The following is a 22,625-nucleotide window of genomic DNA, read 5'->3' as shown; positions in this document are numbered from 1 at the left end:
TGGATGCTTTGCTTTCTCCAGTATCACTATCTAAACTCCTCTTGGGAACATGTAACTGAAAAGAATCTTTTTCCAAGTCATTTATATCAGCTGGAAGACGAATATACTCATCTTTAATAGGAGTATCCCTCATATTAGGATAATCCCACCTATAAAAAAACTCATATCCAAATCATTTATGTCATCTGCAAGATTTCCACCCTGCCCCATAGAAACTTCCTCAGGTTGAATCTCTTCCAAATCATCAGTTTCATCTTCAGAATTCTCACTGGTAGCTGTTTCTCATCATCTTCTTGTAACTATTCCTCCATAATCATTAACGATACTTACTCAGAAACATCAACATTCATGACTTTGACTTTCAATCCAGGAATTTTATTTTTTAGAAAATTTATCACACTTTTTATCCCTTCTCAGTTGCTCCCTCATATATATTCCCTTCTCATCATTTCTTTTTTCCTTAGCTCCATCATTCCCCTGAACATTCTATAACAGATGCATTCTCAACTTCAGAAGTGGATGGAGTTCTGTAGGTTTGGACGGTGAACTCGTACTCTTAGAACTTCTTTTTGCACGTGCAAATAAAAACTACCTGCATATTAGAAAGCTCTAGAGCTTTTTTAAAATGAAAATATGACGTGCCAAATTTACACAGGAATACAATAATTACACCTCTAAGAATAGTTAAAGTGTCAGTCAAATTTAACCACCCAAATTCAATTCATACTTGGCAGACCCAATTATTGAAGTCAAAATTTTACACTACTGCAACCAGGCTTGGTTAATAAAAACACAACCAAAGCTGATTCATGGGTGAAATAGAGAAATCAAACATGCAATACACACTTAGTCAAAAGCAGTTCAGAAGTGGTGTTTATGGAAAAGATAGCAAGGAAGCCCAAATCATATGTGCAAAGCATTAGATAAATACTTTGTTTTAATAGAATTTGGAGGTCTCATTAAAAACTCCCTTCGTATTCGTTCACATACTAAGAAGTATGTTAACGAACATTGGAAAGAAGAAAATAATACCTCAAAGTTTATTAATAATAATACCCAATACAAAATAAACACCAGATATCCTCTTATGGTGATATACACCATTACAACAAACGCCTTAACCTCATATAACCTCATCCAAAGACACAGTCGAATCACTATTTCTAATTACACCTCCATCAATAGGATTAAAACAACGAAAGAGAACATAATATAAAAGAGAAGCAACACCTACAACCATATAAACTAAATCAAACCACAATTGGAGACGAGATCTAATGAGATTCGTCTTCTTCAGGAGCCCAAGAGTTTGGCTTGAATGAAGGCTCTATCTCATGCACCATGATCTTGAAGGAGTTGTCACCAACCTTCAATTCCAACGTCGCATCAATTCTCGCACCAACCTTTGCAAGGACTTGAATTTTTGCCCGATCAAGGATGATGGTAACTGAAAGCTTTCATTGATTGCTAGCACTGACCCCAACTATCAGCAATATCTTGAAAGTATCCAATTCCATGCGTGAAATGGAACACCCTCGCAAACTAACCATACTCGGCGACACTCCATACCAAACTCTCTGACTATGGAGAACCACTCTGCGAGAGTCTCTGATTTATCATTCTTCACACTTCTCAATGAAGCAGAGTCTTCTAAAATCATTAATACCTCATTTCTAGTAGCTCTCATTAAGGAGAAGCTAGTAAGGCCCTTCGCATGCATTTGTCTAGCGAGATGACCAATTTTGATAAAGTCTTTACAACACCCCACTAGACAATTACTCAACACCTGAAGTTTTTCTTCATCTATAACGCCTTTAACTTTATAATGATTCTTACTCGAATCATCTTCCATCCCGAACTTGCGGAGAACACCTGTCGAAGACTTTCTCTAATAGGAATGACGAGGTTTGAATTTAGCAAAAAAAAACACCAATTTTGCTACCGTTGATATAAGAGCCATTTATTTTTGAGGTCGCTCTCCTTGCTTCTTCGATTGAAGCGAAGCGAATGAAACCAAGCGAACTCCTTTTGAATTTCTTTTTTTTGGAATAAAAGCATCAAGTACCCGACCGTGGGAGCAAAATAAAGATCCAAAACCTCTTCCAATGGATTTTTCTGGTAAATTTTCAACAAATAACGTGTAGCATCCATACTGTCATTACTACCCCTTTGTGATGGACTCCTTAGTTCCCTCGAGGACACCATCTACTATAGATTTTTCCATCACAACACCTAGTTTTACCAGACACATGAATACTAGGAGATGTATAGAAGCTGAATTTGGCATTGGCAGTACTGGAGATCACATACATACTTGTCTAAACCATCAAAAGCTGCAACTATTCCTCTTTTAACAACAAGATTTTCCTAGCCATTTTCAATATGCAGAAAAGACTTCAACTTAGCATCAAAAACCATTTTCTGAAAGGCATCCTTGGCAGCAACTGCAAATTCTGCATTTGAGAATAGAGCGAAACCCTTAGGCTTTTCTCCCTTGTAGCTCACTTGCGAAGCTTCAAAACCTGGAAGCCATCTCAGTAGATTCTGCAACTCTCTCTCTTTGACATCTTCATGCATAAACATAATGAAGATCGTACGAACTTCGTCATGATGAGAAGAGTGAGATGTCAGAGAAGGCGCAGCTGCAGAGGGCGGAGGAGCTTGGACCGGAGGTCTCTGCTGGAGGAAAAGTCCAGCACCCGTCATAAGATTATAAACTGATTTTTCTGCACCTTCTGGAGAATCTCTCAGGCAACTGGAATTTTAAATGGGACGGTCCTTGAACTTCTGGAAAAACATAGGTCTGAATTTTCCTTAAACTAGAATGAGAGTCAAGGTTAAACAGAAGATACATAACTATGTAACTGGAAATGTAGGATATGCTTTGGCTTACATTAGAAAAAGAAAGGACATATTCCTGATTTGTTCCTGTGATATATAAAGATATATAACAAAACTAATGCAATTTAATTACATCTTGGCTCTAATGGGTTTACTCCTTTCTTCTTCAAAAAATCTTGGTCTGTCATTGGTGATGATGCTATTGCTGCCATAAAACAATTCTTTCATGAGTCTTTCTTGCTTCCTTTTTAATGCTACTGCAATTGCTTTGGTTCCAAAGATTCCTAATCGAAGTAAGGTTAAGGACTTTAGGCCTATTTCCTGTTGTTATGTGGTTTACAAAGCTATATCAAAGATTCTGGTTAATAGATTAACAAGACTTATCCTGATTTTATCACCCTTAATCAAACTGCTTTGTTAAAGGCAAAGTATTGTTGATATACTCTTCTGGCACAAGAATTGGTTTAGAGGCTATACTAAAAGACTATCTCTCCTAGATGCTCTGAAAATTAACCTCCATAAAGCCTTTGACTCTCTTAACTGGGGATTTATTTATGCTCTTTTGAAGGCTATATGACTTCTTAGTACTTTTATTACTTGGATTGAAATATGTTTTTCAACAACAAGATACTCTATTTCCTTCAATGGGACCTTGATTGACTACTTCAAAGGTGCAAGAGGAGTTAGGCAAGGAGACCCCCTCTCTTTTTTTCTATTTGTTCTTTCAATGAATGTCCTCTCAAGACTCCTGAACTTGGCTACTGCTAGAGGTATGTTTGGATACCATCCAAAATGAAAAAGAATTGGCCTTACTCATCTGTCTTTTGTTGATGACCTCCTAATCTTTTGCAAAGGCTCTGTTGATTCTGTAATTGGTGTTACTAGTTTTCTTGATTTATTTATGAAATGTCTGGTCTTAAGCTCAATGCTTCAAAATGTGAATTCTTTACTGGTGTATTTCCTCTTCTGCTCTTGAGGAAATCAAGTTGATCACTGGTTTTAAGCTTGGCAGTCTTCCAGTGAGATACTTAGGAATTCCACTGGTCACAGGAAATTTTTGAAAAAGACTGCGTTGCTCTCATTGATAATATTAAAGCAAGGTTGCACCAATGGTCTGGAAGGGCTCTGAGCTATGCAGGCATATTGGAGTTAGTTAGATCTTTGTTGTTTAGTATTGCTAATTATTGGTGCAGACAGTTAATCTGCCCCTTTTCTATTATTAAAAAGATTGAACATCTTTGTTCACGTTTCTTCTGGAAAGGAGCTGACAAGCAACTTCTGGAGCACGAGTGAGCTAGCAAAAATCTGTCTCCCTAAATCTGAAGGAGGGCTTGGTCTTAAGGATATGATGACTTGGAACAAAGCATGTATGATGCTTCTATAAAAAATATCCTTGCAGGAGAATGATCTTTTGGGTGGCTTGACTTAAAAGTTGTGTTCATTGTCAATGATTTCTAGAATGTTGAGATTAGACCTAATATAAGCTGGATCTTAAGGCAAATCCTAAAGATGAGACCTGAGGCTTTATATGTTCTGTCTTCTGGAGCTAAGAAGGTGAGTGGAATCTGGAATGAGATTAGGGTGAAGAATACCAAAGTACCATGGCAAAAGCTGCTTTGGTTTCCTCTCCACATCCCAAAGCATAATTTGATAGTGTGGATGGCTTTACTCGATAGACTACCTACTAAGGAAAGGTTGCATCGCATGGGGCTTATTACCGAATGCCAATGCGTTTTTGTGGAGCTGTTCTGGAAACAAGGAACCACTTGTTCTTGAGTGTCCTATAGATAATTCTTTATGGGCAGCAGTTTTCTCTTTTAAAGTCTTAAGGTTTAGACATTTGTCATGGGATGCTCTTTTTGATTGGGCTTGTGCTTCATGGAAATGTAAATCTTTGCTCACTTCAATTATGAAGATTGCTTCGAATGCTTTAATTTACATCCTATGAAAAGAAAGAAACAAAAGATTATTCCAAGGTCGATCTAGAAATGTTGATGAAATGCTCCATGCCATAAAGGAAATTGTTGGTTTACATTTAAAGGGTAGGAATAAATAGATTAGATAGTGTTAATATTACTCTTTGTAATTATTGGGGTATAGTTTGATTGCCGATTATTTTTGTAAGTAGGGAAATCAATGTAATCAGAACTCTGATTATTTTGTAACAGTTTTCTGCTCTTTCGGTAATAAAAATGAATTATCCAAAAAATATGTAAATTAGATTACCTATATTCAATATATTATATATATTACTGCACTATACTCACAAGAATTGCCCACTTACCGCAGTTCAATGTCATTAGCAGATAATTTCAAATTCTTGACATGCTTTCATAATCAGTAATGATAAAATTTTGAAGGTAAAAAAAATAGATGGAGAAAAGTGCCTTCATACACCTTGGCTAGAGAGAAGGGTTCAAATCCCCCTCCCTCTTCTTCCATATGTGAAAAAAGATAAACAAAAAATGAGAAAAGTGCACAAGCAGCATATAGCTCTGTCTTCCTTCAAGTTATTATTTCTGGGGCAATCTATCAATTCTAATTTTGTGATTATTAATAGTAGTTAGTGTGGTAAAACGTACATGGGGATACAAATTGAACAAGAAACATGAAATCGAGCGCATTGAGAAACATGAAATGGGTGGATAAAGATGGAAACTTGAATTTCCTGGTAACTATGAATATTCAATGAATTAAAAAACACAAATAGGAAAAGGGGGTAGGGTGAAAGAAGCCAAAAGGAGTTACCTTGAGAACAGAAACATAGCTCTCAGCCTGTTCAATCTCAGAGAAATGTCGGCTCCATCGATTCCAATCCCATTCAGAATAAGTGATGGTCTGATTGTTGGTTGTTGTAGCAGCAACGTCAGACGAGTTATTGGATTGGTGCCACAAGAATGACATGTTCTGAGCAGCAGAAGACTCCAATTCCAACCCAAAACAAAGCTCAAATTGAATGATTTCTTGGGCGGGAAATCGATACAAGAAAAGGGTTTTAACTGAGGAATTGAAATTGATTGCCCGACACCACATACATGGACATGGTTGCTCACTATCATCGTTGTCTCCAACTCTCAGTGAATCTGCTGTGTCTTGGTATGAGTGGAGTTTTGTGTTTTCTCTTTAGAGTTATAGGTTTCAATTAGGGAGGAACGAATGAACGAATGAATGAATGGATGGATGGATGGATGATATGGGAGCAGAGATCCGTTCACTTTGGAATTCGGATATATTACCCATTGAATATGCCGGTATTTTACTATTTACATAATAAATTAATTTGTAAATATATAAACATCACAAATGAATTAAATATTAAAAATATCAAATCTATTGGAGGCAGTGAGGTCTAATAGTTCTGTCCAAATCATCAAGTAGAAGAACCTCAGCCCAATGCTCAGAATTACCCATCGTTGGATGGATGTTCTATTTTTTTAATTAATCGTTGATATCTGATATATTGATAGACTAATCCAGATTATGTATTGTAGAGACGAGGACGACCATCCCAATCCAGTTTATTTCACTTGTAAATATCAAGACTAGAACTTCTAAACTTACTTAAAGAATTTAATGTCTAATGGATGGATGGATGGTCTCTTTCATAATATAATTTAAATATTTGTGGATGGAGTATCACATGTCGAGGTACCTAATCCTGAATTGGCATCTTTATTTTAGCATTTAGCTCCTGTTGTCATGTCCACGCCACATATTATATCTCATTCCAACCATTCATCTTCCTCTCTCACTTGAACCAATATTTCATTATACTTCAATTTTGACCAACAATATGCTAAATCATCTTCTAAAAAAAACCAATTATATGTTATCTATTCACCATTAATTTATATTATTTTCCTTTTTTTATATAAAATCATCATTAATAATATCTTTTATATTTGATAAAATAAAAATATAATGTTAGTGATGATTGTATTTTTAAAATATCAATAATCAAAATTTAAAAAAAAATAATTTAATAACATTTAAGCTCAAGCTCATCTAGTAAGAACTTCAAATTATTTGAATCCATCTATTTTATCGTAAAATATTTTTAAATTAATTTATCATTAAACATATATAAACAAGTTAAATTTATTGAAAGAATCAATATCTTGAATTATATATATATATATATATATATATTCATTTAAAATATAAAAAATATATTATTTGATAGTCGATTAACCAAATATTATGTATGAAAAACTAGAGTGAATGAATATGAAAACCAGCATGGATGAATCAATACATAAATTATATTGGTGGTGATAATGTAATATGACACTCTTGCTACTAATAATAAAAAGCTAAATAATGAAAATGGACAAACTTTGGCTATATATTTTGACCGACATACAGGTAGACAATTACGTAACAAATTTTATACAAAGGTACACATACAAATAATAGCCTTTTGCGTTCATATTTATATTTCCTAACTTCAGCCTATATTTAAATTTATTTAATATCACATTTTAAAAATCTAACTAATTACTCACATTTTTCGATATAAAAATACTTACTTTTTATCCGCAAATTATAATTTTTAAAATACAATTACTTAAAAAATATACTTTTGACTAGTGTGTAAAATTTTATCTTTTAATAGTATGAAAAAGAAGGCAAATGCAGACGTTATCTCAGGAAAGGCGAATTAATATACGGCATGACGGGATACATTAAAAGATATTTAAAAAAATTGGTTTAGCGCTATCGGAAATGTTAGGTAATAATAATGTTCTAGTTAGAAATCATGAAGAAATATTAAAAAATTTGGCAACCGACAAACCTAGCTTGTCGGTTTGTGTCGATACAAATAAAATATGTATCGATCCATAACAATATAACAGGTAAAAAAATAACAAAACCGGTCTCAAAATGACCAAACCGGTAAAGCGCTACCGGATATGTTGAAAGTGTCGATACATTAATATAAGCATCGACACTTTTGGAATTTAAATGAGAAGCAGTAACAGCGCCTATAAAGTGTCGATACTTTATAAAAATGTATCGATCCATAACAATATAGTAGGTTAAAATATCATAAAACCGGTTTATAAATGACAAAACCGGTAAAGCGCTACCGGATATGTTGAAAGTGTTGATACTTTATTATAAGTATCGGCACTTTTGGAATTTAAAATACAAGCAGTAATAGCGTTTATAAAGTGTCGATCCTTTATAAAAATGTATCGATCCATAACAATATAACAGATAAAATATGATAAAATCGATATCAAAATGACAAAACCGGTAAAGAGCTACCGGATATGTTGAAAGTGTCGATACTTTATTACAAGTATCGATACTTTTGGAATTTAAAAGACAAGCAGTAATAGCGCCTATAAAGTATCGATACTTTATATAAAAATGTATCGATCCATAACAATATAACATGTAAAAATATGATAAAAAAGGTCTCAAAATGACAAAACCGGTAAAGCGCCATCGAATATGTTAAAAGTGTCGATACTTTACTATAAGTATCGACACTTTTGGAATTTAAAAGAGAAGCAGTAATAGCGCATTTAAAGTGTTGATATTTTATAAAAATGTATCGACACTTGGGTTATTGTATCGATTAAATATAAATAACATATCCGGTGAAAATATAAAGGGCATTTCAGAACACGGACGGACGAGTTTTTGAAATCGAAGCGTAATTGTTGCTGCATTTCAGAAGGCATTTCTAAAGCGAAGTTTGTTCGTTTGTTGCTGCAGTCAAATCGAAAAAATACATTCTCGAAACCCGAGTTTTTTATTATTACAGTAATAAAAAATAGGGTTTTTATGTGTTGTTTGGGGTTTTCTAAGTAAAGAAGTATTTGAGACCGATTACAGGTAGAAAGTGATATTCTAGGTAAAATATAAATATCGATACTTTTATTAAATATTATAGGTAGAAAATGATATTATATGTTGTATAAATGTATCGATACTTAGAGTATTGAGTGTTCCCGTTCGTTCGAAGGAAATAGGGATTAAGGTTTTTGGGGTTGATTTAGGGATTAAGAATCGAAGCCAAGAAGGATTTGAGACCGATTATAATATTATATGTAGAAAATAAATATGGATACTTGTTTATAATATTATAGGTAGAAAATGATATTGTAGGTTGCATAAATGTGCCGACACTTATTGTAGTAGCCATTCAAATTCTTTTAAAGGAAACTGTTTTACAACAAGAGTAGTTATCGATATTTGTATATTGAATAAAGTGTATGTAACCAGTGATTTGATTTGATTTGCGTAAACTGATATATGAAGGAAAAATGAAGTCAAAGGATTTTGGAATTGTTGGTGGCGAAGATGACTTTGAAATTGAGGCTGAGGGTCGAAAGCAACCAAAAGGTGGATATATGTATTTCTAGTAAGTATCAATATATTTTTGTTATTATTGTTGAAATGGTAATTGGATTAAAGTATTTAAGAACCTTAAATTGATTACAAATTTTATATGTTGACAGTATGATCGATTGCCAAAAGATGAAGGAACGTGACAAACACATCGGTTCGGTATGTAAATTGAATTTGACATTGAATATTATTTAGCGTTAATGATTAACAAACGTTTATGTTTAATTTTAGGTGAGAGATGATGTGTTGGAGAAATGGAATTCGATGAGTGATGCTGAGAAGGAACATTTTATCTCACAGTCAAAGAAGGATAGTGAAGAATACAAAGAATGGAGGAAAGCAATGAAAAGAAGGTATTCGTTAAACTTGTAAATGCATTGATACAAAATATATAAGAACAATAACATTATATATTGTTAAAAAATGTAGGAAGTGTCTACAAGGTGCAGTATAAAAAGGGTGAATTCATTAATTGAACACCTTAAGGAGAAAAATCAGTTGAATGTGCTGGTAGAAATAGGGTTTGGATCGTTGGTAAGAGTAAGGGATCGACCTATTCGGAGGGAATTATGTCGATCCTTGATGGAGCAATTTGATGTACAATAATGTATTGGTAAATATGGTGATTATTCATTTCCTCTGGGGGTCCCATGTGCTGCAACCGTCTTGGGGGTACGAAAAGAAGGCAAAAGTGTTGTATAAGTCTGTAAGAAAGCACTTGCCTCCAAATATGGTTTGAAGCAGAAGATGACATACGTTGAAGTTGAAGATGATATCAAAAGTGGATCTTACGGGGGATGACCTGAAGGCCTGAGTTCTATTGTACCTTGTCAGGATCTTTCTTTGTCCAACGGGTGATACGTCAACGAACAAGGACATTATAAAACTCATTTGCAATGAAAGCTTGAAGGGTGAATTCAATTGGGCTGAATATGTCCATTTAAGATTGATAGAATCAATAATCACCTTTCAAAAGGGCAGCCAGAGATACCTCAAAGGGTGCATAACAATCTTAGAGGTAACTAAGTTGAAGAAAGTTTTTATTTTTTATATAAAATGATAGTATAGTTATTATATAAATGATAAATTTTATAAATACAGGTTGCACTATTCGATTTTTGGTCGGACTGTGATAGTTTGCCTGCTTATGAAAGAACCGGAGTGGCACGCATCCGTGCATGAGAGAATGAAGAGGTGGTTAGAGTGATAGCAAAGTTGAAGTCGAATAGACCGAGGAAGTAAGAAAGGGTAATAAATGTAATTAAATAATATTAAGAATATAATTAATATTTTAATATTGTAATTTAATTTTGAAGGTTATTGGCAAGGAGGTAGAGGAGGCGGTGGAGGCAGAGGAGAAGGAAGAAGAGATGATTATAGAGATGGATGACGGTCAGGGGGATGACGGTGAGGGAAAACAAAGTAAATTCGACATTTTGATGTCTGAATTGACTGATATAAAAAATCCTTTTTGATATTGTGCAAAGACAATCAAGAGTCGAAGAGACACTTGAGAGGCATAAGGGGGGAGTGGAAGGAAAAATAGATGGAGTGGTGGAAGAAGTTGAGGTGTTGAGGGGTAAACTTAAGATGGTGACGGGTGGAAAAATTAATGGAGTGGTCAAGGAGGTTGTGGAATTGAGGAGTGAACTTATGGGGGTGAAGGGGGTGGTTGAGTAAAACTTGGATGAAAGGGAAAAAATGAATGGTGAAATAAAATAGATGAAGAGTTATGTAGAGCAAAATTACGATGAACTGAAAAATAATGAAAAAGAAAAGATGGAGGAAGAAGAAAAGATGGAGGAAATGAGGAGGAAGAATGTCGATGTGATCTATACACCGGAGAGTGTTATAGATGCAGATTTGGATTCGGAATGTCCTGTACCCCAGAAGAAGAAGCAGAAGGTAAGTTGAATAAAAGAAAACTTAATTTGATTTTTATCATGTTGTTGTGACAAAAATTTGTAAGCAAAATTGTAAGTTGAAAAAGCGGATATTCCAAGCGGAATTGATGACCTCGAAGCTGCAATGTGTGATTATTTATGGAATAGTGGGTTAGAATCGGAGCAAGTGAAATATATTGTTTTGTGAGTGATATTTAAATATTTCATGACAAGATATTAATCTTAATGATTCATACAAATATTCTGTAATCTCAATAGGAAATTAATACGCTAGTGTATCCGACGTTGCAACATTGAAGCCTACGGAATGGGTTGGCGATATGGTAAGTAGAAAGTGCAAAATGTTAAAACCTATTGAATATGTTCTGATTGTGTAATTAATTTTGTTAGGTTATTGATTTGCTAGCATGAACAGTATGCTACGATTCGAAAAAGTCACTTTGGAGGATTGACTACCTTCCATACCACTTAGCGGTGAGTTAAATTAATAAATGTTGAAAAGTAGTGTTATAGACGGTAAATTAATAATGATTGTCGCGTAATTGCAGCATCAGGCGTTGGATACCGACAACAAAGCAAATGTTGAGGGAATTGCGATCTTTTGGGGTCTTATATTGGATAATTATGTGAAATTCACCGACTGTGAGAAGGTAAGACACCATACGAATTGCAAATGATGTTTTTGGATATATAATGTTGAATTTTGTCAAATTGGGTTTGAAATTTGTTGCAGATCATGATCACAATAAACTACGCCAATTCACATTGGTATCTGTTGGTGTTGGATATGGTAGATCGTGTTGCAACGGTATATGATAGTTTGTTTACATCTGAAGCAACTAAACAGAGAGTGAATGATGTTAAGAGATTGGTATGCATGAAAGGAAATTATATAAATTATAATGCATAATTTGTTTGGATCATAACTTCATATTTTTTTAATGCATATGAAAATATTAGATAGTTATAATAAGAAACGCAATTGGGTAGAAGCATGTGGCTCTCTAGGAAAGGTCCCCTTGAAAAATTTCAAATTTGTGGAGCATAAGATGAATGAGCAATTGGATGGGTATGCGATATTATCATAAATAAAAAGCTTAATTTATGCAGGTTTCATAATTGACATGTGTGGTATTCAAAATTTGTAACATATATGATTGCGGCATTTATGTGATGATGCGGATGAAATCGATCGGTTTTAGAGGGGCAACTGGTGATTTTGTAAGTGGAATTAAAAATTAGTTTGCGGTTAAATTGTTAAAAGTCGTACATTGAATATTGTGGTTTACAATACTTAACGTACTGACAATTTGAATATAGGTTGTTAGACATTGGGATCGACCGCGAATATTAAACGATCTCGTAAGCCACAATCAAAATAAACTAAGAGAGGAGATGACAAAAGCTACCATGAGACACAAGAATAACAAAAGAAAGCAATGATGTAAATGTAGGGTTAATTTTGTATAAGATTTATAATTTTGTATAAGATTTATAATTTTGTATACGATTTATAATTTTGTATGTGAATGTAAATATGTACGAGATGAGAAAAGTTAGCAATAGGTTGTTGTTTCTTATACACAGTAGGAGTCATGTTAATAAACACAATGATTTATTTCCAACATTTTGTCCAGTATGGTTCCTAAACGTAAATTTTCCAAAAAATGTGTCAATACATTTATTGTAAGCATCGATCATAAAAACATCGAAGCCAATTATTATAAAGTAATAGGTAAAATATATTGGTTTAATGAGAGAATATGTAAACATATGTATCGGTACATTTATAAAAAGTGTCGATCCCAAAAACATCGAAACCTATAATTATAATGTAATAGGTAATTTTTCAATGTAACCGGTATAAATAGATCGATTTTATGAGAGAATAGGTCTACATAATGTATCGACACTTGTGGAATTTGTATCGATACTTTTTTTCCCAGAATGAATGCCCAAAAGGGGTGCACGCATAAAGTGTCGATAAATTTATAAAAAGTGTCGATCCCAAAAACATCAAAACCCATAATTATAATGTAATAGGTAATTTTTTAATGTAACCGGTATAAATAGACCGGTTTTATGAGAGAATAGTTCTACATAATGTATCGACACTTGCGGAATTTGTGTCGATACTTTTTGTCCAGAATGAATGCCCAAAAGGGGTGCACACATAAAGTGTCGATACATTTATAAAAAGTGTCAATCCCAAAAACATCAAAACCCATAATTATAATGTAATAGGTAATTTTTCAATGTAACCGATATAAATAAATCGGTTTTATGAGAGAATATGTATATATAATGTATCGACACTTGTGGAATTTGTGTCGATACTTTTTGTCCAAAATGAATGCCCAAAAGGGGTGCACGCATAAAGTGTCGATACATTTATAAAAAGTGTCGATCCCAAAAACATATAAACACATAATTATATTGTAATAGGTAATTTTGTAATGTAACCGGTATAAATATATTGGTTTTATGTGAGAATAAGTCAACATAATGTATCGACACTTTTGAAATTTGTGTCGATACTTTTTGTCCAGAATCAATGGCTAACGAGTTACACATATAAAGTGTCGATACATTTATAAAAAGTGTCGATCCCAAAAACATCAAAACCGATAATTATAATGTAATAGGTAAATTACAATATAACTGGTACAAATTTACCGGTTTTATGAGAAAATAGGTCTACATAATATATCGACACTTTTTAAATTTGTGTCGATATCTTTTTAAATTTCGCGTGTTTTTCCCTTCATTATTTATAGATTATAATCAATACAAACTCCAAATCGAAAAACCTTAAACCTAAGGCAGAGAAGAACTCTTCCACTCCGACGAATACCATCGTTCTCATAACAGTTACGATCAGATATTCAGGTAACTTTATCAAATTTTTATGGGTTTGATTGATTTCCAGATTGGATTATTTTCTTTCCTTAATGTGTTTGTGTTCCAATGTAACAGCATCCACACCCAAAACGGCTTCAAAACATCAGCGTCAAAGGTGTGGTCTTTCTCAAAGCTCTTCTCAACCAAACTCTTCTCAACGACAACCCTCCTTCTGAACCAATTGCTTCTTCTGAGCAAATCAGGTCATTCGAAACTCTGAACTTTAGATCCGATGAGGAGAAAGAAATATGGCAGAGCAGTTTCAAAGTATAGAAGATTCGTCTCGAACGTGTCATTGACTTGGGTTTCTTGTTCGATGATAAATATGGTTTTAGTTTTAAATCTTCATTTACATCTTGGGATTGGCTTGAATTCCTTGGTGTAGAACCAAAATATTACCCCAACCTAGTTAGAGTATTCTACAACAATGCTTCCTTCGAGTGTGAGCCTAATAAGAGTATTATAATAGGAATTAATACCCATGTCATGGGAATGATATATATATCTCCGGATACTATTGCGGAGGGTATAGGTGTACAGAATAAAGGGGATACAGATGAAAATGATTTAGATAGTCAATACAATGGGTTGCTAGAAATAACCCAATTCACCTAGATGTAGAGGCCAAAGTGTTTCACAAAATGCTCACTTGGTTTATTCGGCCTACTGGGGGGAAATATTCAACGATTCGAGACATCGATTATTGGTGGATAGCAAAGTATAGATCCAAAACGGCTCCAAACATTGATAAACTCATATTTAATTCAATTGTATATATAGTCACAAAGGGAGCATCGATTTCAACTTCACTACTATATGGATGTGTCATCACCCATATGTTGAATAAGGGAAAAGTTGATTTTTCGCTTGGCGCCCCTGTTTGATTAACCCGCAAGATTGACATGTTTATTACTAGAGCGGGATATGATTTTGTTGAAAATGTTAGTTGGAAGCATATGAAAGGATTTCAGATTAGATCAAGAGAATGAGGAAATGGACCCCATTGGCCATGAAGACGACCAACATATGAGAGACGCAATGATGGAAGAAGCTCCAGGTGGAGATGATGTCACAATTAAGACAGTGATGGAATACATGGTCAATTTTTGGGAGCATATTGATTCCCTTGTGAGCGGAATGCAAGCCGATATTTCATCATTGCGCGATGAAGTCTCCATCTTGCGTGATGAATTACGTCAACGACATCAAATGAGTTAGGTAATTAATTATCTATGTTTCTAAACATTTACACGTTGTTAAATGTATTTTATTTTGTTTTAACAGATGTGGACAACCAAGCGGTCAATGAAGATGACGATGAAGATGATGATGATCCAAACAAGTATATCGTGTTTGCAACGCCGCTTACAAGAAAACTTATAATTTTTTATGTCAATGGTGTCATTGCCTACATCCCAATACATCCAAAAGGTTTCAATTATGTTCATTTTTATCCATTATTTTAATATATAAGCGTATAAATTTAATCTCATTTTGTTCAAGTTGTAGATGTTATCCTCAGAACAGGATTATGTGAATTTATGCATTTTTGTGTATAGAATTTTGTTGTTGCCATTTGGTCATCCAAGATGAGGTTAGAACTGTTAAGCAATTGAATTACTATAGCCAAAATCGTTAATATACAATTAAATGTTAACATTCAAACTTGATTACAACTCAGGCATAACATCGACCGTGTACTTGAGAAACTACCTTTGTTCTCTGACCAGTTTCTATTCATTTGGGTAAGATGAATGTCATTACACTTTGCTGACTTTAATTTGTCTATGCTTCCTACATATTTATGATCGACTGTTTGTAAATAGGATCAAGGAAAGTGCAAAACAGAAGATAATGTGACCTATTGCAAAGATCTCAATGATGTTTGGAACGAGTATCCTGATTTTAACGCCCTAAATACACTGTTCGTCGATGATTCAGCGCGAAAAATGATTTATAATCTGGTAAGTTACATTTATACCAAAATTTTCCAGTTAAACAGGCGTTCATACATTGATTGATTAACAATTTATGTTTTTATATAGAAAAACAATTACATATGTCCATATCCCTTCCACGCTGCTTCCCATTCGAAAGACGGTGCTCTAGGTATGACACAAATTTATTGTTGATTATGCTAATTTAGTTTCGTGTTAGTAAAATTGCACCTGAATAGTTTGATAATTGAAATTCTTTATATACGTCCTCAGAAAAAGGCGGTAACATACAAGAGTATTTGAAAATTTTGTTGAAGGCGCCTAATGTTCCGGACTTTGTTAGCAGTAACCTTTTTCTATCAGACTAATTTCATTGTGGGTACATTATTTGAACACTATTATGTATAAATTTTTTGTGTATGTATGTTTTGGTTTGATTATATTGTTAGTATATTTCATTCATATGGATTTCGTTGTGGGTTTGATTATTTGAACATTGTTATGTATAAACATATAACACAGTAACTGTGTCTTTTAATATTGCACAGTATAACATGTGACATACAGTAAATATTCCATTCGGATGGGTTGTGCATAACAAAACAATCTATCTCTTCCATGTGAGTACTTTATTCACATATGACAAGTGTGACAACCCTATCAACTCACAACTCAGCTTTGAACTGAATCAATATTGTCTTTTACCCGCTTGATGGTTCATAACGCATGTTACTTGAACAGTCTCAGACAATTATGCAATTTCCATGTTCAATTTAACATTGCATTTCATGTTCATTTCATATTTAACCAAAGGCTGAATTTAAATTTCAATTTGAATTTCAATATAAATTTCGGCTCCACCATAAATATTAGCCCGATCCTTTGTTCCATCCAAACAACAACTTACTGAATGGAAGCATGGGAGGTAACATAAAATTCCATTTCTAAGGTAACAACTTACATTTTTCAAAACTTATTAACTTAGACAATATGCATGTGATCATTGATTAATCCTAATTTCCATTCTTTTTTTTCCACCTTTAAATGCGAGGGAAATCTCGACCATCGTAATTTTTGGTTAAGAAGCAGAAAGATTGGATATCCAAAGAATGTCTTCCAGATACTATCCATTTCAAGCAGTTTATTGATATATATTAACCCTAAACTGAAAATATCTTAGCCAAACACACTTGATGTAGAAGCAGCCGCAGATTTAAAATCTCAACGGTGATGCATTTGGTTCTCAAACAGTTAAAGCGTCAAAAATGTTTCGGACATATGATCTGGGTGGTATATGGGAAATGCAACAAATGGCAACTAAAAATCCTGATAATTGAGGTCTATAACTTGTAATAATAACAAAAATAATTAAATGGTACACGTTTATAAACTATCGATACTTTGCTAAATTAACAATGTAAACGGTAAAATTCTACCGGTGCAATGATAATAGGTGTACATGACAAGCATCTAAACTTTTCATTTACGACTATTTTCATTATACTGGAGAATTTTTATCCGTTTACATTGTTAATTGTACCAGGGTTTATGTTTTACATATGTATATTCTATTATTTAACATTATTATTAAAAGATCTAGTGTTTAATTGTCGAGAATATTTGGATGCATTTTGTTGCATTACCCGTGTAGTACCCAAATCATAAGTCTGAAATGCTTCCAATGCTTTAAATGTTTGAGAATCAAATGGACTGCCTTCGAGATTTTAAATATGCAACTGATTGTACAACAATTATGTTTCTCTCAGACGATTTCAGTTTACGGTTATCCTATCTTCGTGAGCTGCATGAAATGGATAGTATTCGGAAGGCATTCTTCGCCTTTCCAGTCTTCCTGCTTGTTACTCAAATTTATGATGGTCGAGATTTCCCTCGCGTTTCATTTAGGTTGATTGTTCCTAATATATAACGATATTTGATCTCCGAATCGTTGTTGGTTGATTGGTCAGGCTTTTATATCCATATTTGCTTCTCTGTATACCGAGACATTTGAGGATTATTGAAATGTCAATACTAGTTATTAATGTATTTTATATCTTCATGAAAATGTAAAACAAATTATTGTAGAATCGTTTTCATTAATCTCTACAACAAAGTTTCCATAGTTAGAATTTCTAAATTGGTTAAAATTTTAGAAAATGGTAAAAAATTTGAGATAATTATAACGTAATAGGTAAATTTCCAATGTAACATGTAGATATATACCGATTTATTAGAAAACATGTCAACACAATGTATCGACACTTTTTAAATTGTGTCGATTCTTTTTGTCCATAATGAATGCCCAACCGAGGTACACGAATAAAGTGTCGATACATTTATTAAAAGTATCGATCCCACAAACATCGAATTAGATAATTATAATGTAATAGGTAAATTAACAATGTAACCGGTACAAATTTACCAATTTTATGAGAAAATAGATCTACATAATTTATCGACACTTTTTAAATTTCTGTAGATATTTTTGTCCATAATGAAGGCCCAAAAGGGTGCACCCATAAAGTGTCGATACATTTATAAAAAGTATCGATCCCAAAAACATTGAAACCGATAATTATAATGTAATAGGTAAATTTCCAATGTAACCGGTATAAATATACTAGTTTAATTAGAAAAGCGGTCAACATAATGTATCGACACTTTTTGAATTTGTGTCGATACTTTTTGTTCAGAATGAATGCCAAACTAGGTGCACGCATAAAGTGTCGATACATTTTAAATTGTATCAATCCCAAAAACATCGAAACTGATAATTACAATGTAATAGGTAAATTAACAATATAACCGGTACAAATTTACCGATTTTATGAGAAAATAGGTCTACATAATGTATCGACACTTTTTAAATTTATGTCGATACTTTTTGTCCAGAATGAATGCCCAAAAGGGTGCACCCATAAAGTGTCGATACATTTATAAAAAGTATCGATCCCAAAAATATCAAAACCAATAATTATAATGTAATAGGTAAATTTCCAATGTAACTGGTATAAATATACCGGTTTAATTAGAAAAGCGGTCAACATAATGTATCGACACTTTTTGAATTTGTGTCGATACTTTTTGTCCAAAATGAATGCCAAACTGGGTGCACGCATAAAGTGTCAATATATTTTAAATTGTATCGATCCTAAAAACATTGAAACTGATAATTACAATGTAATAGGTAAATTAACAATATAACATGTACAAATTTACTGGTTTTATGAGAAAATAGGTCTACATAATGTATCGACACTTTTTAAATTTATGTCGATACTTTTTTTAAATTACGCTTATTTTTTTTCCTTCATTATTATATGTCGATAACACTATATAAACCCTAAATCGATAAACCCTAAAGGCAAAAGAGAACTCTTCCACTACGACGAATACCAGCGTTCATAACAGTTACGATAAGTTCTTTATGTAAATTTACCGATATTATGGTATTTAATTTAGGTTTTGATTGATTTCCAGATTGGACACTTTTTTCCTTTCATGTGTTTGATAGGTATGTTGTCAAAACCCTAATGTTTTAGAATGTTAGTCTTCATAAAGAGGGGTTAGGTTTTAAAGTTTATTGTTTTTGAATGGTTATAGGTTGAAAGTTTAATCTTTGTTCGCGAAGATGATCACCAACAAATAGAGCCCCAGCATATCAACATTGAAGAAAATCGAAAGCGACCAGTAAGTATCAATGTATTCATGTAATTGTTCTTCAAATGGTAATTGGATTAAATTATTTAATAACTTTTAATTGATTCAAATCTCTACAGTCTGACTAAATACGAAAGGATAAAGGAAGCTCATAATCATGTTGACTGCATAGCCAATAAAACCCCTTGCAGGGTCCAAATGGTAAGTTAGGAATTGGTAAGGCAAGCTTTCTTTAAGGGTTTAGGGTTTAGAGCCCTCCAACGTAAGGAGTGCATGATTGAACATTATATATAATAGTTGAATTCAGTTGTTGAAGAATTGTTCTTAATTTTATATAAGGATAGTGGTAATGATGTACGTTCACGTTTCAGGACCAATTAGTTAGATGCATACAGTACCCTATCTCCTCGAGGCAGAGCACAAGGAATCTGATACTTAAAGATTTACCAAGAGCGGTAGCTTTTGCTCTACATGAAGACCGAACCTAGATTCAACTTTGCAATTATGCCTATACTGCTGAAGAGAACCTACTGAATGATAGGATTTGCACACAACTGCAAGCATTTTATGGGAAGTTCTGACATCTCTTAACAAAAAATGATGAGCTTGGAACATATGAATAATATGATGATCATTTTGTAACTCTTAATAGTCAGAGGACTCAACGAAACAATGTTCTATTGTCAAAATATCATTTTGTAATTTCTAATAGTCGGTGAACTAAAAAAATAGTATTCTACAATCGAATGCCTATTTTGGTATTTTACCATAAAAAATCAACTTAACTCAAATACAATTTTCATTTTTAGAAAAATCCATCTTATAAAATTATATTAAATCAAAACCTATCTAATTTAGATCTCGTATACATTTAAGAATAGTTTTACTTTAAATTTACCTTTTCCTAAACTTGCTTACGTTGGAATTTTGTAATTGAGTAGTACGACTTATTATTTCTAAAAATAAAAAAAGTTGATAGGAAGTTTGCGAGGGAAGAAAATGTGGCGCACAACATTCTGAGATGACATGTTGCAGGTCAATTTCTTCCCCCCCCCCCCCCCCCCCCCATACATGTATACCAAGTAAATGCAACAACTTTGAGAAACCATTTGCAGCTTAATCATGCCAACATTGCATTTATTTTTTTACTCTGAATTGTATTTGTAACACATCAATTTTTCATCTTGGGTCGATTTAACGAAAACTACAAAGTTCATAATTAACTATAAAACTGGAGGGTGAATCATGTCACTTTAAATCTATTCATTTTACATGTTTCCTTAAAAAGAAATTAAATTAGTCACAATGTGAGTATAGGGATTAATTTAGGATCATATAGTACAAGAAGCCGAGTGAAATAATCCCATTCAAATTCTGTAGGGGGAGCAATGATCACCCTGCCTCAGAATGCAAACTATACAGGGAAGCGTTGTGTGCGAAGATGAATAGGGTCCATGGATAAAATACAGAGCCAGTGAGGAAGAAGAAAGTAGATGGCCATAAATACGAGAACTCCAAGATCAGCTTCTTCGCCAACCGGTGGGCGACGAGGGCTCATCCAATATATTTGGCTTGCACACCATAAGCAGTACAGGCTTCCTATAATCAGTATCAATTTCATTGATTCACATGATTGTTTTCTCGCAGTTGACTTTCTTAACTTTGAACTGCAAAATGAAGGTAAAGGATATAATGGATGCTGAGATGTATAATAAGATGAAGAAATAATTAAGCACCTGTTGATGTAAATGAAGCCGCCAATCAAACAAATGCATAAGAAGCCAACTACTATGACAGCATCTGGGTTGACAGGTGCTCGGTTTATCCACCAGCCGGTGCTCATTATCCAAGTATACATTTTTGTGTGACCATCTTCCTGTATATATATTACCCCCATCAACTCTTTACGTAAAAAAAAAGCGAATCCATCCATGGCTTGTATGAATTACAGACAACCTGTGTACCACTTGGACTAAGCGTCCGAAACCTCAATCTAATTGTATTAACAAAAACCTGATAATTAAGGATGTAAAGTCTTTGTTTGGTCTCTCCAAACCTATACTTTGGCTTAGCTATGAATGGGAGAGGATGAAACAACAATTTGCCCTCGCAAAAATATTAAGCCTTGGATATGAAGAATGAAATTTTACCTCAAATAAGTGGTCAAGAAAAAAGTGTGATAATGAACCAGCTGCTATCAAGAATAAGGCCTGCAACCTTGAAAGTGGCACCTGCAACATGAACATTAGCAACCAAATCACATGGTGGTGTTGTAATTAGGTATTGATCACTATTGGCGTTAATAAAGAAATACATTTCCCATTTTGCTACTAGAAAGAAAACTAAACTCACCCCATAACCATAATCAAGTATCCTTGTTCCCACCAATTCGTTTGATAGCCAAGAATAGAAAACGCATAAAGGAAAACCAAGAATCACCACATAATAAAAAGGGTGATGGATTTCATCGCCTAAAGAAGAGACGACGGAATTTCCGTCAAAGAAAGTGGAGCTCAGCCATTCAGAGAAGGAGCCCATGTCTGGGCCGAAGAAGGCGTTGAGAGCGTAAATGAGGGTGTGGTGAGGCGTGAAACGCCCCTTGGTGAGGTGCGTCAGAGCTATGCCAGAGCTCATTGCATACATGAGGTGCGGTCCTGGCCCTGGCATTTTCTTCGTGGCGGTTGTCGGAAACTGCAGCAACCTGGAATTCTCTTCTTTTTTTCCAAACGAGAGAAACCTGACGTTCCTATAATTTTCATACCGATCCGTTTTGAGCGGGAGGTTTTCTTTAAAATGCAAGACATGGTCGAATGTATGGCTTTCATCAATGTTTGTATATTTCATATATGTTTGTTTGTCTTTCTTTTTCTTTTTTAATTCTATTTTATATTTCAATTATATGAGGTAGAGAATTTGATCCATTACTAATTTTTAAGAGCAAAATAATTCCTTTATAAGATCAAAATATAGATATTAATCATTATAAAATATAAAAATAAAAAAATTTCATCGATAATAA

The 22,625-nt window shown here is 33.6% G+C and overlaps 2 protein-coding genes across 2 annotated transcripts; both read right to left on the bottom strand.

The window, feature by feature from the left end:
- Positions 1 to 7: 7 nt before the first annotated feature.
- On the bottom strand, positions 8 to 5,745 carry LOC120187128 (protein EXECUTER 2, chloroplastic-like; the record flags this gene model as incomplete). The annotated part of the gene is made up of 6 exons (XM_039191159.1): positions 5,590 to 5,745; positions 2,975 to 3,162; positions 2,416 to 2,755; positions 2,311 to 2,367; positions 1,548 to 1,888; positions 8 to 149 (listed from the first exon to the last, which is right to left on the bottom strand). Coding segments are annotated over exons 1-6 (1,224 nt in total), but the record flags the coding sequence as incomplete, so codon positions are not given.
- Positions 5,746 to 20,847: 15,102 nt separating this feature from the next.
- Positions 20,848 to 22,449, bottom strand: LOC120125142. The gene is made up of 4 exons (XM_039143909.1): positions 21,959 to 22,449; positions 21,757 to 21,837; positions 21,343 to 21,482; positions 20,848 to 21,273 (listed from the first exon to the last, which is right to left on the bottom strand). Exons 1-4 carry the CDS (start codon positions 22,271 to 22,273, stop codon positions 21,021 to 21,023), a joined length of 789 nt encoding a protein of 262 aa, XP_038999840.1. The 5' UTR covers positions 22,274 to 22,449; the 3' UTR covers positions 20,848 to 21,020.
- Between the last annotated feature and the right edge of the window lie 176 nt (positions 22,450 to 22,625).

This window comes from Hibiscus syriacus, unplaced genomic scaffold, assembly GCF_006381635.1.
Source record: "Hibiscus syriacus cultivar Baekdansim isolate YM2019G1 unplaced genomic scaffold, ASM638163v2 tig00000002_pilon, whole genome shotgun sequence".
NCBI lineage: Eukaryota > Viridiplantae > Streptophyta > Magnoliopsida > Malvales > Malvaceae > Hibiscus > Hibiscus syriacus.
The sequence above is the reverse complement of the archived record's forward strand: the minus strand, read 5'-3'. Positions and strand labels throughout refer to the sequence as shown.

Excerpts from the sequence above, each read along its gene's own strand:
- LOC120125142 (XM_039143909.1), bottom strand. The coding sequence starts at position 22,273 with ATGCCAGGGCCAGGACCGCACCTCATGTATGCAATGAGCTCTGGCATA. Across the intron at positions 21,838-21,958 it reads TACTTGATTATGGTTATGGG|GTGCCACTTTCAAGGTTGCA; the intron begins GTGAGTTTAGTT and ends TTCATGTTGCAG. Across the intron at positions 21,483-21,756 it reads TTCTTGACCACTTATTTGAG|GAAGATGGTCACACAAAAAT; the intron begins GTAAAATTTCAT and ends ATATATATACAG.